Source organism: Lepisma saccharinum, chromosome 18 (assembly GCF_977018435.1).
Source record: "Lepisma saccharinum chromosome 18, izLepSacc3.1, whole genome shotgun sequence".
NCBI classification, from domain to species: Eukaryota; Metazoa; Arthropoda; class Insecta; order Zygentoma; family Lepismatidae; genus Lepisma; species Lepisma saccharinum.
In genome coordinates, this window is record NC_139246.1 from 5,144,834 (window position 1) to 5,160,627 (window position 15,794).

The following is a 15,794-nucleotide window of genomic DNA, read 5'->3' on the forward strand; positions in this document are numbered from 1 at the left end:
AAGTCTTATTATTTATTTTATATTTTGATGTTTTAGTTAGGAATATATTGATTTTCAATTTTCCGTTGCTGCGTAATGACCAGGGGGGTCGAAATAGAGCGGCATCTGCCGCCACCTCCCAGGGAGGCAAAATGACTAGCGCCGGCCCTGGTTCATAACAAAAGAAAAAGCCGCGCAGCTTATCGTCTAGTGGCAGTATATGTACTTGTTATTGTTGTGGAAGCCGGCATTCTTTGTAAATGTACAACAAAGGCAACCGACTGTCGCCGATCTCAGAGAGGAAATAATAATACTGCTTCAGGAGGAGTGTTATGGTGCAATTGTAGCGGTTTAACACGTTGGCATGTTATTATCTGCCGTTGCAGTTCCATACCAGTGTATACGGGTTTTGGAAGTGAAAAGTTAGAACGCCACCAGTGCATTAATGCAATGAAAAATAATATATATATTTTTTTATTTTGTTTGAAATTACTCAAATAAGGAATCGTATGAAGAAGTCTTCTTTGCAGCATTTTTGGTAATTTTACTTATGTGTAGTTCATATTTTGCGAATTTTTAGTCCATATGTATGTAGCTACATACAAAGTTATTTGTTAGTACATATTAATCCTAGTCCTGGTATAATGCATGACGTTTAAAACTCAACGTTAGATAGACCTGAATTCTCTAATTTTATTGTTGTACGTAACAGCTGTGCATCGGCGCACTGCAGCGATTTTTTTATCTGCTCTATTAGCAACACTGTTTTTTTAGTTGTTTCGCGTATCGCACGGTAGAATTATCTGTGCTGGACTCTACCCAGTGCGGCGACCCGTTCACCCAGCGATGCGTCTCTGCTCACGAACCTTTCGAAAGCTGCGTGCTCTAACTTTCTGTCTGCTTCGTGACGTGCATCCAGATCCGTCTGCGTGGTGTTGTAAGCGATGTCGTGATTTTTGCATGCGGCGTCCAACGGATTCACACCCTTGCCCCCCTCTCTCCAATTTTTTCTCGAGTTTGGTACCCGGTTCGCAGTACTGGTAGCCAGGTAAATGCATTTGAAAAGGTAACTTGTTACCTTTTGAGAACAGGCACCTGTACGTGTTCTCGAAAAGTTTGGAGCAATCCAAATACCAGCAACTGATGAAACTGTACGATGGTCTGGACGACGTATAATAAATATAAACGTTTATTTATATACGTCGTTTCTCACAACGTTGCAACGTTTAGAAAGTCGTTGATTTTGTTTCTGTATTTTCCGTCGTTGGGTTTCCTCGTCATGTCGATCGTCGCGAATCCGAAATCGTCACCGTTCCAGCAAGTAGAGCAGCAGCGTTCCGAAAATTGATTGTAGTTCATGTCTCCGCCTACGTAGTCATCGTACGCGTGCTTGAGGTTGGTGTGATCTTGACGAAACAAACATATGAAATTAGCGTTGTCGCGTACTAACTGTTTTGGAATTTTGGAAAACGTTTGAGCTAGGTAGAAGCAATCCATTTTTTTTTTGTGACGACCTTGCGTGAAAAAGTTGCGAATTTCATTTTGATTTTCCAAAATGGCGTCGTCGAACACAACAACTGAATTTTCACGACAATCGTCGAGTGGTTTTATTTCCGAGGCGAACGTTGCAATATCCAGACAAGTTACCTTTTGAGATGCATTTACCTGGCTACCAGTACTGCGGACCGGGTACCAAACTCGAGAAAAAATTGGGGAGAGGGGGCAAGGGTGTGAATCCGTTGGACGCCGCATGCAAAAATCACGACATCGCTTACAACACCACGCAGACGGATCTGGATGCACGTCACGAAGCAGACAGAAAGTTAGAGCACGCAGCTTTCGAAAGGTTCGTGAGCAGAGACGCATCGCTGGGTGAACGGGTCGCCGCACTGGGTAGAGTCCAGCACAGATAATTCTACCGTGCGATACGCGAAACAACTAAAAAAACAGTGTTGCTAATAGAGCAGATAAAAAAATCGCTGCAGTGCGCCGATGCACAGCTGTTACGTACAACAATAAAATTAGAGAATTCAGGTCTATCTAACGTTGAGTTTTAAACGTCATGCATTATACCAGGACTAGGATTAATATGTACTAACAAATAACTTTGTATGTAGCTACATACATATGGACTAAAAATTCGCAAAATATGAACTAACACATAAGTAAAATTACCAAAAATGCTGCAAAGAAGACTTCTTCATACGATTCCTTATTTGAGTAATTTCAAACAAAATAAAAAAATATATATATTATTTTTCATTGCATTAATGCACTGGTGGCGTTCTAACTTTTCACTTCCAAAACCCGTATACACTGGTATGGAACTGCAACGGCAGATAATAACATGCCAACGTGTTAAACCGCTACAATTGCACCATAACACTCCTCCTGAAGCAGTATTATTATTTCCTCTCTGAGATCGGCGACAGTCGGTTGCCTTTGTTGTACATTTACAAAGAATGCCGGCTTCCACAACAATAACAAGTACATATACTGCCACTAGACGATAAGCTGCGCGGCTTTTTCTTTTGTTATGAACCAGGGCCGGCGCTAGTCATTTTGCCTCCCTGGGAGGTGGCGGCAGATGCCGCTCTATTTCGACCCCCCTGGTCATTACGCAGCAACGGAAAATTGAAAATCAATATATTCCTAACTAAAACATCAAAATATAAAATAAATAATAAGACTTCTTATGCTATTTCAATACTATTCAGCGCAAAAAAAATATCTCGCTCGATCACAGTTTTCAATAGGCTTATCACCCATCAAAGCATGGCAATTTTAACACAGAAAACAATATGTATCGCATTAAGCAGCAAAAATAACAGCCTCCTCTATGCAATTTCTACAAGAACACGTGCCGGAGCCAGAGTTGAAATAATGTTGGAGCTACATAATTTATTTATTTTGAATAATTCCAAAATTATGAAATATGAACAATTTGTTGCTGCTCTCTTGCCAAAATGCTTTATTGGGATGCTAACACCATGACTGGCTTCCTCCTTCATGAACTCGTGCACGTTGCTTAGAATTTCCCGAGCTTGGCTATGCAAGGTTTTTGATTTCAACTTCAACAGAACTGGAGGCATTATGGAATTTAACGTTCATTAGCAAACACACACTTTTACATACACACACGCAATACACGCACACAACGTCAAACCGGTCAAATACTTAGTATAAAATAAAAATATGGTGCTTCCAATCCAACAAAACTCACCGCCACTTTACCTGCCTTTTCCCCTTCCATGACAGAAATAGTACTTCATTATTACAGTTGGCAACACTAGTTACTAGCTAGCCAATAAACATGCACTGCATAAAAAAAAGCAAGCACTACGCCGTGCTATATTGCCACATTAGCGTCCCTACCGAACGGTGGGAACCGCGAGCTGGAGCGCTATTCAATTGTTTTCAATGATGTTTGCGCGAGTGTGTCCAGGAATGGAATAACAATGTGGCAACAATAGCGAAGGTTATCGAGCAGGGTAGAACACATGATGCTAAGAGAGAGGGAGACGAAACGAAAATTCGTTTCTACGCAACAGCAAATTTACGTGTGTGGCACTCTACCACCATCGTCATGAACACGAAACAAAAATTGGGGTAGGGTATATAAATAACATAGAGTGAAAAATAATAATAATAACAACATGTCTCGTATAACTGATTTGCCGCCCAAGCTACTATGTAAAATATTTAAACACGCAGTAAACAGAGATTGTGAGGATGTAGGGAAACTTGTAATCATAGCAAGAACGACGCCAGAATTTCGCATCCCTTGTGAAATGGTTCTCAAGGACCATCTTCGGGAGATCAGCGGCCTGAGGTGCGGTGATCTCAACATTCTGCTTTCGGCTGCAGGGGAAAAATTGGACGAGAGATTGGACGAACTGCACGAGGCGAGGCAGGGAAGAAGACGGTACACAGTAGATTGGTACAAGTCTGAGCAGGAGAAGAAAAATATCATTACGTACATCACCGCGTTTTCCAAAGCACGGACTTTCTTCCTCTGTTAAAAAAATAATAATATATATATAATAATATATATACGTGTATAATATATAATATATAATACTCACGACCGGATCAAGAAAGTGTGGGGCGTTACCCCCACACCCCCTATACGCCTTCATGGCGTAGTGCTATGCACAGGGGAACACTTTACCTTTTATATATACGTGTCAAAAAAAAACAACTTGAAGTCGGCAATAGAAATATTTTTTTCCACACTTAGAGCACAGTTTGGTCGCACATATTTGCTTTCCCGGCACACAAGTACAACAGTGCTTTTAAAAATGTTTACTTGACACAGTAATTTGGCACGTAGGGCAATTTTTTACAGAACGCATAATGCAGAAATTTTTTGGGGGTATGTTATTTAATACCTAATGCTGTGCAATGCAAAATATAATTGCTCACTTTTTTTAACTATTTTCTATGACCTTACTTTGGGTTTTTTTTCGCCAAATTATATGCTTCTAGTCTCCTATACAATACAATATACGTACAATATATTGTCAACAGTATTATATTTGAGCGCGTCGCTTGTCACCTAAACACTACAGCTCACAGGTCGGGAAAATCTGACATGAAAGCAGATAATACGTTTATGCCTTATTTATATATAATTTTCACGGGGCGTTCAATATTGTCAACGGTATTATATTTGAGCGCGTCGCTTGTCACCTAAACACTACAGCTCACAGGTCGGGAAAATCTGACATGAAAGCAGATAATACGTTTATGCCTTATTTATATATAATTTTCACGGGGCGTTCAATATTGTCAACGGTATTATATTTGAGCGCGTCGCTTGTCACCTAAACACTACAGCTCACAGGTCGGCAAAATCTGACATGAAAGCAGATAATACGTTTATGCCTTATTTATATGTAATTTTCACGGGGCGTTCAATATTGTCAACGGTATTATATTTGAGCGCGTCGCTTGTCACCTAAACACTACAGCTCTCAGGTCGGCAAAATCTGACATGAAAGCAGATAATACGCTTATGCCTTATTTATATATAATTTTCACGGGGCGTTCAATATTGTCAACGGTATTATATTTGAGCGCGTCGCTTGTCACCTAAACACTACAGCTCACAGGTCGGGAAAATCTGACATGAAAGCAGATAATACGTTTATGCCTTATTTATATGTAATTTTCACGGGGCGTTCAATATTGTCAACGGTATTATATTTGAGCGCGTCGCTTGTCACCTAAACACTACAGCTCACAGGTCGGGAAAATCTGACATGAAAGCAGATAATACGCTTATGCCTTATTTATATATAATTTTCACGGGGCGTACAATATTGTCAACAGTATTATATTTCAGCAGGTCGCTTGTCACCTAAACACTACAGCTCACAGGTCGGGAAAATCTGACATGAAAGCAGATAATACGCTTATGCCTTATTTATATATAATTTTCACGGGGCGTACAATATTGTCAACAGTATTATATTTCAGCAGGTCGCTTGTCCCCTAAACACTACAGCTCACAGGTCGGGAAAATCTGACATGAAAGCAGATAATACGCTTATGCCTTATTTATATATAATTTTCACGGGGCGTACAATATTGTCAACGGTATTATATTTCAGCGCGTCGCTTGTCACCTAAACACTACAGCTCACAGGTCGGGAAAATCTGACATGAAAACAGATAATACGTTTATGCCTTATTTATATATAATTTTCACGGGGCGTTCAATATTGTTAAGAGCGTTAGTTTTTGTAGAGCTCTCTTTTTCCATCTTTCCTCTATACAGTAAAGTTGTAGAAGACACAATTAGCTAACCTAGCATACAACATACCTTCCTAATTAATATGGATATTGTCACACATTCCTCATATTTTATACTGTTGTAAATGGAAAAGATTATGTACGGTAAATGTTTTGTACATTATAGGGAAAAAATGCAAAATATCCCCCAATTTTAATTCGATCCACCTCTGAATCGAATTTTTACATATTCTCACGCCACCACATATTGTCCTATTTGCTTCTTTTACTTGCCTTGCTTAATTAACTCTCGCTAATTAGCATTTTTTTGGAAGAAGTCAACTAGAACAACATATGGCGGTATGAGAAATATGCAAATCAAAGAACATTTTAGCAATATATGGGCCCTAGCAATTAGCTTCGTCGACTAAGAGTACTCCTTCAAACATCTTCAGCTAGATCGTATTACTACGCGAGGACGTTTAAAATTTTTGGGTGTTGAAAAAGTTTGACGCTACTTTTTATTTCTATTGTTTGCTAATAGATGGCGCTAATAGTACCCCCTCCCCTGCCCTCTCCCCTCTTCTCCTCTGCTGTATGACAAATAGCACAAACATAAAAATCAAGATTTTGGAGAGCAAAACATAAAATTTGCATGCATCTGATATCGAACCGGGAACTTTTATCTTTCGGGGAGTCAACATTATTTTTTTACTCAGTCGTCATATAACATGAACACACGCAAAAATTCACATGTGCTTTTATTATTTTGTGTTCGGTAAGTACAAGTATATTCTTACATAAATTATTGTTTAATTTAATAAATTGTAAACTCGAAGCCTGCTATACTAACACTCCTTCTGTATTTCATTAAACTATTGAAAGCGAATGTTGCGTGCATGCGGAAATAACACAGAAAAAATAGCGGATGGAAGCAATTTAAAATCACTGGGGCAAGGTCAGTATTACGAGAGCGTAAAAACACGTGTTTTCATTCAACTTCGAAAAATAAGAATAAATGTGTGCATACAGAACACATATGCTTTCTTTTCACAGTTGTAAAAACATATAAATTGTACATGAAGTAAGTTACGGGAAGGCTCTCTCAATTAGGTACAAGTATTGTACAATTAGGTACAAATTGTTGTACAATTATTTTCCCCAGTTGTCCAGTTGGAGTTGGGGGGCATAACACTGGTACTATTTGTAATCACAGTGCTTACTCATGTATTTTGTTTAATATTTTATTTTAAATTCACTGTCAGAAACTAGTGTTACCTACTCTGTTGGTTGTCACTGTCAAGTTTTTAGTATTCGTACAGCGTAAAAAGCTATAACCCCCCTCTCAAAATATATACATTGTATACGCCAAGATGCTCAATAGCCTAGCAACACATCATGAAAAAACATGCCAAGAGGACCCAGTTGGTTTATAAGTCAGTGCTGCCAATTCCTATTTGTAGGTTAGCTTAGCCAGTGAAAAATCATATAGTAGAATTTTTGTAGAGTGGGTGTTTGCGAGTTCCACGATAGGTTAAGTTATATCACTTAGGATCGTAAAAAAAATTAAAAAATCGTAAAAAAAAAGATAGGTTAAGTTGTATCACGTAAGATCATAATATACCTACCAAGTATAAATGGAAAAAATGAGTATAGTGAAAATTTGTACTAAAACATCGCTAAACGCTAAAACATCGACAAAAAATTGTCAAAATATGTCAAAAACTTATATTCGATTGATAAAAAAAAATACCTACAAAATATGATCCTCAAATGATGACGTTCAAACAGTGCATAAATAAAAAAATAATAGGTTAAGTTATATCACTTAGGATCGTAAAAAAATTAAATAATCGTAAAAAAAGGATAGGTTAAGTTGTATCACGTAAGATCATAATATACCTACCAAGTATGAGTGGAAAAAAAATGAGTATAGTGAAAATTTGTACTAAAACATCGCTAAACGCTAAAACATCGACAAAAAATTGTCAAAGTATGTCAAAAAGTGATATTCAATTGATAAAAAAAGAGGATACCTACAAAGTATTATTTTGAAACAACTGATATACACTACTATCAATATATGTTATCCATCAGGATTATCCCTCAGAAATATTTGGATACCTGTTATCCAATTGCTATCCAAGTGGATTCCCTTCATATCAATCCACTGAAACTCCTGGTTTTGAAAAGGTGCCTCAAACAAGGGTGGCATCTACATGAGAAGAAGATTCAATCTAGATAAAATTACGTATATGTATATTGTTATACTGAAAGCGAAAATATCTACATCGTGCTTGTTCTAACTAAATGTTTAGGGGTATAATAACAAACAATTCTTTAGAGCTTGCCGTGCTTGTTGTTGACCATGGAAACGGACGTTGCGAGGAAACTTAAAGAAAGTTTATTTCCACCACGAAACTATTGTAAGTAGTTAATTATTAAAGAGGAGAGGTAGGAATTTGAGGGGAATGACGGAAAACAATTATTTTTCAATTACGTTTACAAATGTGAAAATTACAAAAGACGTAAATATTGCTTTTTCAATTCAATGACGCTATTGAATTCGTTTATATGAAATATCTAACTATTTTGAAACGGACAATATTTACCCAGTTTATTATTATGAAAATAGACAATAATGTATTGAATATTTGTACAATATTAGAGCACGTACACACATTAAGTTACTTTCTAAACTTTTCAAATTAGCCGAAGGTCGAATTGGCCGAAGGTCACGCATGCGAGCGTACAAGACGTGGTCAAGGACCACGTCGAAAGTACGCAAGTCTGACAATAATCGAAGGCAAATTTATCTAAAACATCCGTCCTGGCAGTTTTAGCACACAGTCATATATTTCATTTTCACATATCACTAATTGGTAAGATAGACTAAACTATATGTTAGCATGGAGATAATGACTATGTTCACTTAAGTTTCAATTTCACTGCGTCTCTCACTTCACGAACAATATTTAAGGGCTCACTACCAACAGACAAATTACAGTCATACATGTACTATTAGGCTTTGAGCGTATGGTGGTTGTTTGCCCGTTCGAGCGTTATTCGCTAGAGCAAAGAAGCTTTAAATTCTGCACGCTATCTAGCGTAATCCGTGCGAACTATTTGGCGCTCGAGCGAAATCCACTCGCTACAACACTCAATTCTGAACAAATACTCATTATTGTTAAGTGTCCTTGGATTAGTATGGGTATTTCATTAATGAATATTTTAGTACTTTTTGCATTTTTGGTGGTCCGGCAATGAAATTAAAAACAATAGGTTTCCTAAGATAAATGTTGGAAATTTTGTAAAATGTATTTAATGTATTTACAAAGCTTAAATCAAACACTGTTCTGGGGGTGAGTTAAGTTTTTAGGGCATTTTATTCACATTATTCGTTACATATTTACTTTCTACTTGCACATGTCGCTCACGTCTTCCCTTCTAGCTATTTCTTCTTCGAATCCTCACATGGTTCATTGTCATTTGTCCCCAAATTATCGTTATTTTCTTCACTAATGCTGTCCCACGCATTATCTACCGATCCAGAATTGTTGGATTTTTTCTGTTTGGACTTTTCACATGGTTTCTTTGCTTTTTCGGTGTTAGTTGTATTATTAGATGGTCTGAATATATTATCAGCAGCAAATATAGATTGGTCTCTTATGGTATCGTTCTGGCTTAGGGGGTATGATTCGGATTGTGAGTCCTCTCTAATAGTTTTGTTCGGATTGAATGGTGTATCAACATCTTTGGAATTTAGGTCTTGAACATCCACACCAGAACTATTTGTTTCGAGGGAGAATGACGTCACGTTCATGTCGACAGGTGACGAACCACTTTTGTGCACAATTATTATTAATTCTTCAGCAGGACGTGTAGCGTTTGTTGCTGAAGTTTTATCTCCATGATCAAAAGAAGCCGAATGATTGGTTGCAGTACCAGTTGCATTGTTGACAGCGCTAATGCTACTAGAAAACGTGTCCATTACTGTATTGTTGTTACTAAGATTACCAGAGTCTTTGTTACGACTCATTGTTGCTGCAACTACAGACGTGTACTGTCTCGAACCAGTTGCGTTTTGGGGAGAAATGTGAACAGTTGTACTTCGTACTACAACAGTTTGGTCGCTGCTATTGGATAAATTTGCTTTTCCAATGTCCCAGTCATCAAACAGTTTCGTTCCAGAACTATTGTTGCCATAATTAGATGCAAAGGAAAAGTCATTCATTGTGTCGTTAAATGAAGGCGCAGAAAATAATCTCAACAATTTGTTTCCACTATTGATTTCGTCGAAGTTGAGTTCATTAGTTATATTTGCCGCTTTCATTGCTATGTCACTGTAAACATTGCTTTGATGGTTTAGAAGTGGGCTCTTGAATAGACTGTTGTCCCAAATTGAAGAAAGTTTCGGTGTTTCGGTTTTTGATGTTCCATTTTGCGGAGCTTTGGATGAGTTCGTTTTCTTGGATTGGTTCACTTTGGACTGGGTTTCCTGAAAATATCAAAAAGAACATTTACGAGTTTATCAACCATACACGAATATTTAGAACGATTAAGAATTTGCATGTCAGTGAAATCGCCTGAAACAGAAAAATTAGGAACAACCTATTTTAATCTAAAAATATCAGAAGAATAGAATATTTGCAAGTGATAGGGATGAATTTAAGAGTACTGTACTGTTATATTGAGTTCTTACTGTTTTTTGTTGAATTGCTGTAAATTATAGCTAAATAAATCAAAGGAGTTGGAGACAATATAGTGCTAGTTCACAATTATTTTCACCATGCAGTTGCAAAACATTTAAAATGAAATAGCATGAAAGTAATTTGGATACTGTATCCAAATCTGCAGGCACACAGTCAGAATTTCATTTCCACGGTGGAAAGGGGGGGCTCATCCCTTATCAGCAGCCGCCATCAAAGGCGAGAAAGTGGTCGGTACAAACCCTGAAGATGTATTTCTCGGTGTATTACAACTTACTATACGAGATGTTTAATACTGCTAAGGAAGCAAAATTGATTATTACTATACACTATTTAAATTACATTTTTGTAGGATTTCGGGGGGGTTTCAGTACCCCGAACCCCACTACGTAATTGCAAATCTATGTCTCTCACATGTCCGGAAATGTAACTATCTTGATTTGTCTCTTTCAATAAATAATTGTCAAAGTTTGTTGAAGTCGATTTTATGTTGATATAGGCTAATCGTGACTAGGCTTGAAGTTTAAAGTGGAATTAGAATCACTGTACAGTGGGATCCACTAGTATTGCTCGGCAAATTGTCCATGACTATATTCATTAATTTTTCTCTTAAATCCTGTGTTTTTAAGCGATGCATTTTTATGTATGCTGGTGTAGAAGTTGTCAACAGCTTGTTTTGAGTTTTCTTTTAATTCTTGAAGCTCCTATTGGGTCAAATAAAGTGCACGAACATGGTGATGGACAATTTGCACTGTAATACTCATGGATCCTACTGTACAGTGTCTGTCTGCCAAGAATCGAAGCCAGGACTCCCTGATTACAAGGCGACAGAATTACCAATACAGTGTAATGAAAGGTCCTCCCCGATGGCGTAGTGCAAACGTCGTCACCTTTATCAACCCTGCTGAAAATAGTCATAAAACAAAATGTGGAGATAGTGAAAAAGCAACACCTGTTATATAGTGAAAAAAAGCAACACCTGCTATAATATCAGATCACATACATACAAATTTTGATTCATAATTGAGCCTCCACCCTTACTATATCCACTTTTGGCATTAAAATGCTCAAAAGTTTAAAATCCAACATACTAACTTTTTGCTGCTCGGGATCAGCATCTGAACTTGCTCCTCCGAAAATTGATTCTCCAATTCCTGTGTTGAATGAATCCATTGATGCTTTGAAAATTTGTGAGAAATCACCAATGTCAGTTATGTTCTGTTTTGGCAATGCATCCGCAAGAGGTCCAGTTCTTTCATGTTTATTTGCTTCGGTAGTATTTGACTTCAGTTCCATCACCGATGTTTCATTGGTAGTAGAATTACCTCCTACACTTCCATCTGCTGGTGTCTCATTGTGCTTTATAATTGTGTTATTTGAAAGAGATTCATTTCCTTCGTTCCCCTGAAGAAGTTGTGAATTCTGAAAGGTATATACAGTTGAATCTGAGTTATAGGTATGTCAAGGTGAAGAGAAAATAATATGTATAACTGACAAATACTTACAAATCAGATTTAGATATCTTGTCATATCTTTATTAAAATACCGTAATTGTATCTATTTTAAGGAACAAGATATAGAAAAAGACAGGTTATTTCTGTCATAAAGTGGTAAATTAACGAATCCAGAAGTTTGATTCTTAAATACATTACATGTGCCACTTTATTAGTCAACACTTTGATCTAAAATACTACAGTAGACACTATAGTTTTACTACCCAATTTTTTAAAAAAATGTCTAATCTAGCAATTCTTTTACTAATGACTGTGCAAAGTGTCGCATAAGCTGTTTCAGTTTCAGTATTAAGTGGATTAGCATCCAATTTCTGTATAAATTTTACTTTCTTGTAACTTTTCCTCTTTCTATTGTCCATGGCCGACTAGTAGCAACTGAAAATTGTCACTTCTGTGGCGTTGTTGTAGCGTGGTTACGTACAAATCAACTGTAAAGGATGATTCAAAAAGGACTTTACAACTTTGAAAGCATATATAAATTTTCAGATAACTTACATAGTCGGTTGAGGTGCCATTGCAAAGCAAAATATATCAAGTTTTGGCTCACGTAGTCCATTAGTACCGAACTCACCCACCAGTAGCGCTGTCAGCATTGTTCTTGAAAATGGTTACTTTTACTGGTGCGGAATTTTCTAATTCCTCAGTTCGACGAGGATGACCAAGATGGACGCCTTTACTATCAGCAAGATGGGCACCACCACACTACCACGTAGAAGTCAGACATTTTCTTGATACCCGATTCCCAGGTTGGTGGATTGGTCGTGCATGACCACCTCGCTCCCCAGATTTCACCCCGCTAGATTTTTCTTGCGGGGTTTCATTAAAGATCGGGTTTTTGTACCACCTTTACCTGCTGATCTTGCTGAGCTGAGACTTCGAATTAACGCCTGACTTACTGGTGAAAGTCTGGAATGAAATCGACTTCAGGTGGGATAATGTATGCCGCATTACAAATGGTATCCACGTCGACCCAACATGAATGTTGTATGACAAACGATGTGTTTTGCTTTGCAATGGCAACTCAACCGACTGTGTAAGTTATCTGAATAAATTTCTATATACTTTCAAAGTTGTAAAGTCCTTTTTTAATCACCCTGTATTTTGTGAAAATTAGTACGTATTACACTGAATTACATATAAATGCATTACGCACAAATTGAGTTTAATTAACACGTTTTAAAATTATATTTACGTATAAAGCAGTCTCAAATGTAATAATCAGACTAGATATTCAAGAAATTGCATTCGCTATATGTAGCTTAATTTCTCAACCCATGTCTATTTACACACAATAGTGTCTTTTAAATAAGACTTCAGAAAATTGAATTTGTTCACTATTTTTATAGCCGCGATAATAATAAATCTAGTAATTAATATTACATTAAAATCGGAAATTAATCACAAATAATAAATATAATTCGAGATTTTCCTTCCTATTAATCTGTTTACTAGGGTTACATCAGAAATGAAATTCATCTTTACTGAGATGAAGTAAAAGAAAACTTGGAAAGGAAAATTTGTGAAATACAAAGATAAAATAAGCAAAGAAACAGTATTAGAGAAGAAGAAAAGAAAAATACATAGGTGTGTTTCACCTACGTCACAAACTGTTGCATTGTGGCTTCGAGCAGCCATGATTGCGGCCAGTTCTTGTGTAAGCGTACAAGCGGGCTGGAGATACCAACACAGACATTCGTGATTTAACCTTGAAGTGGGTATGTGTGGTGGCCACAACACCCCAAGTCTAAAAATTGTTTTAAAAAAAGTGTTATAAGTTGGCAACATTGTTCATCTTTCCGTTACCACCATGTTGTTTACTCCCTGAGGGGTAGGTCTTTTAGTCGCCTGATTGCTGATTGTTGTGCACTGGTCCACAATAACAAAAGAACTCCACGTTCTGGGGTGTTATCAGCACCCCACCTACCTTCTTGCGTATTGTTTTAAACTTTATTTTGCTCGAGTGTTACAATCCTTGTGGCTTTTCTTTTCTTGGAAATGGAATACAAGAAGGAACAAGAACGTGTCAAAAGGCTATTAGAGTTGTTGGACGTGGTTATTAGTGTAAATGCTCTTTTAGATTCTTATCTGACAAGTTTTCTTTAGGTGAACTGTAGTGATATTCAAAAATTATAGGCCTGTATATGTTTTCTACATTTTTGTAGCCTCAAATTCATGTTCATGTGTTACCATTTAATTAGTAATGATTAAATATAAATCCTCTTACATTTGTTTAATACATATGCTACTTTTCAGTATCTATTGTGTATTCTGTTTGGAAGGCAAAGTAAAAAATATAATAAAATTAGGAATTGTCCCTAAAAAATAGAAGGAAATAGGAAAATTATAAAAATGTCCTTATAAAGTTTCAAATTTAGTTATTTTCATTATTCGCAATCTTACAACCGTACAAATAATGTAAAATTATGTACAATTTGGGCACCTACCTACTTAAAACAAACACAGTTGGTGCAGAGGTAACGAACTCTACGTGGTGGATATTTAAATGCAAACGACAAAATAAAACTGGCCACAAACATGGCTGCTGTGCGCATCCTGACGTCACACGCAACCCACCCATTACGGAAAATTCACTATACAGTTGCCGTATACTTCTTTGCAAACTGTGGTGTTGATAAATAAGCATTATGGTCTGTCTGATAGCAGTGCCAAACTGAAAAACAATAAAGTAATTATTGTTGGCGATTTTAATTTACCCGTTTACAAATTATTAGTACTGTAATAATAGAAAATAATATTACAGCACCAACCTCCATGAAATAATTCCTAAATATACATTTTAAAACTAAACGAATGCTATCAAGTGCTTCAGTTGATAATAATTACTATTTCAGTTGGTACAAAAAACAAACAGGCTTGTTATAGGTCAAGGAACTCATAAATTATAATGGGTTCTATTTCGTTTCGCAACAGAACCGGAATCTTTTTTCTCGCACAATTTAAATTCGGTCCAAGTTGCTTATTCATTTAAGGGAAGTTCCTGGACCGGATTTAAATTGATCCGGAAAAAAATGTTCCTGTACCGAATTCAAATACTTTACAGATATGAAGGTTCTTTGCGATGCAGAACCCATTTATGCTTGCTGATTTTCTCTCCTGGACCGCAATTGAATTTATTTAAAATTCCTGAAACTTTAACAACCGTGCAATAAACCACTCATTATCACTATTAAACGTGTAATTAAAAATTTATACTTACGGTAAAGTACTGTGCTGAGAAAAATAGAATCATGGAAATTATGCAATCCACGGCAGCCATATTGTATAGTTCTCCTGCACTTCTTGTCAAATCTTGTGGATTTACTGTGGTAAAGACAGTCGCTTGTATTTCCTCTATACCACGAACCGTTTTGTTCCTTTCTTCCACTGTTTTAACAATGAAGGATTTACACACAGCTGCTGATAGCAATGTAATACCAACATGACCATTGTTGCAAAGCTTATGAACAAAAGGGGAAAACACATTTAGGTTACAATGCATGTTTTACGAGTCTAAACAAAGACTCCGGTGTATAAATATCGCTCTGCAAGGATTTCACGCACCGTGTCGCTATAATGCACGGGTGTTAACAATCCTCAATTGCTCGTAGCCAATCAAAACGGCTTCAGTACTATTGCTAGCTGGACCACCAACATGGCGTGCGACTTGCAGTCTCAGTTGCAAAGTAACAATGGGAAACGGTGGCCGTTTTCACGACTCATGCGCTAAATCAGAATGAGAATTTCTGATGACAATTGTGCGACAATTTCGCACGGCATGTTTCCTGAAGTTGTTTTTAGTAGTTTCTGCATGTGGAAATGGTAAATTGTCTGTCTCTATTGTCAATTCACTTTTCTT

At 37.0% G+C, this 15,794-nt stretch overlaps 1 protein-coding gene across 1 annotated transcript; it reads right to left on the reverse strand.

Moving 5' to 3' along the window:
- Window positions 1–9,082: 9,082 nt before the first annotated feature.
- Window positions 9,083–15,396, reverse strand: LOC146002351 (uncharacterized). Its single transcript, XM_083140080.1, has 3 exons — window positions 15,156–15,396; window positions 11,520–11,846; window positions 9,083–10,213 (listed from the first exon to the last, which is right to left on the reverse strand). The coding sequence occupies exons 1-3, from the start codon at window positions 15,213–15,215 to the stop codon at window positions 9,167–9,169; spliced, it is 1,434 nt and encodes a 477-aa protein (XP_082996206.1). The 5' UTR covers window positions 15,216–15,396; the 3' UTR covers window positions 9,083–9,166.
- Window positions 15,397–15,794: the final 398 nt, after the last annotated feature.

What these genes read in the sequence shown, in the direction of transcription:
- LOC146002351 (XM_083140080.1), bottom strand. Translation starts at nt 15,215, where the DNA reads ATGGCTGCCGTGGATTGCATAATTTCCATGATTCTATTTTTCTCAGCA. An exon ending in TCTCAGCACAGTACTTTACC is followed by an intron (nt 11,847 to 15,155) that starts GTAAGTATAAAT and finishes TATACCTTTCAG; the next exon opens with AATTCACAACTTCTTCAGGG. An exon ending in CTGATCCCGAGCAGCAAAAA is followed by an intron (nt 10,214 to 11,519) that starts GTTAGTATGTTG and finishes TGATATTTTCAG; the next exon opens with GAAACCCAGTCCAAAGTGAA.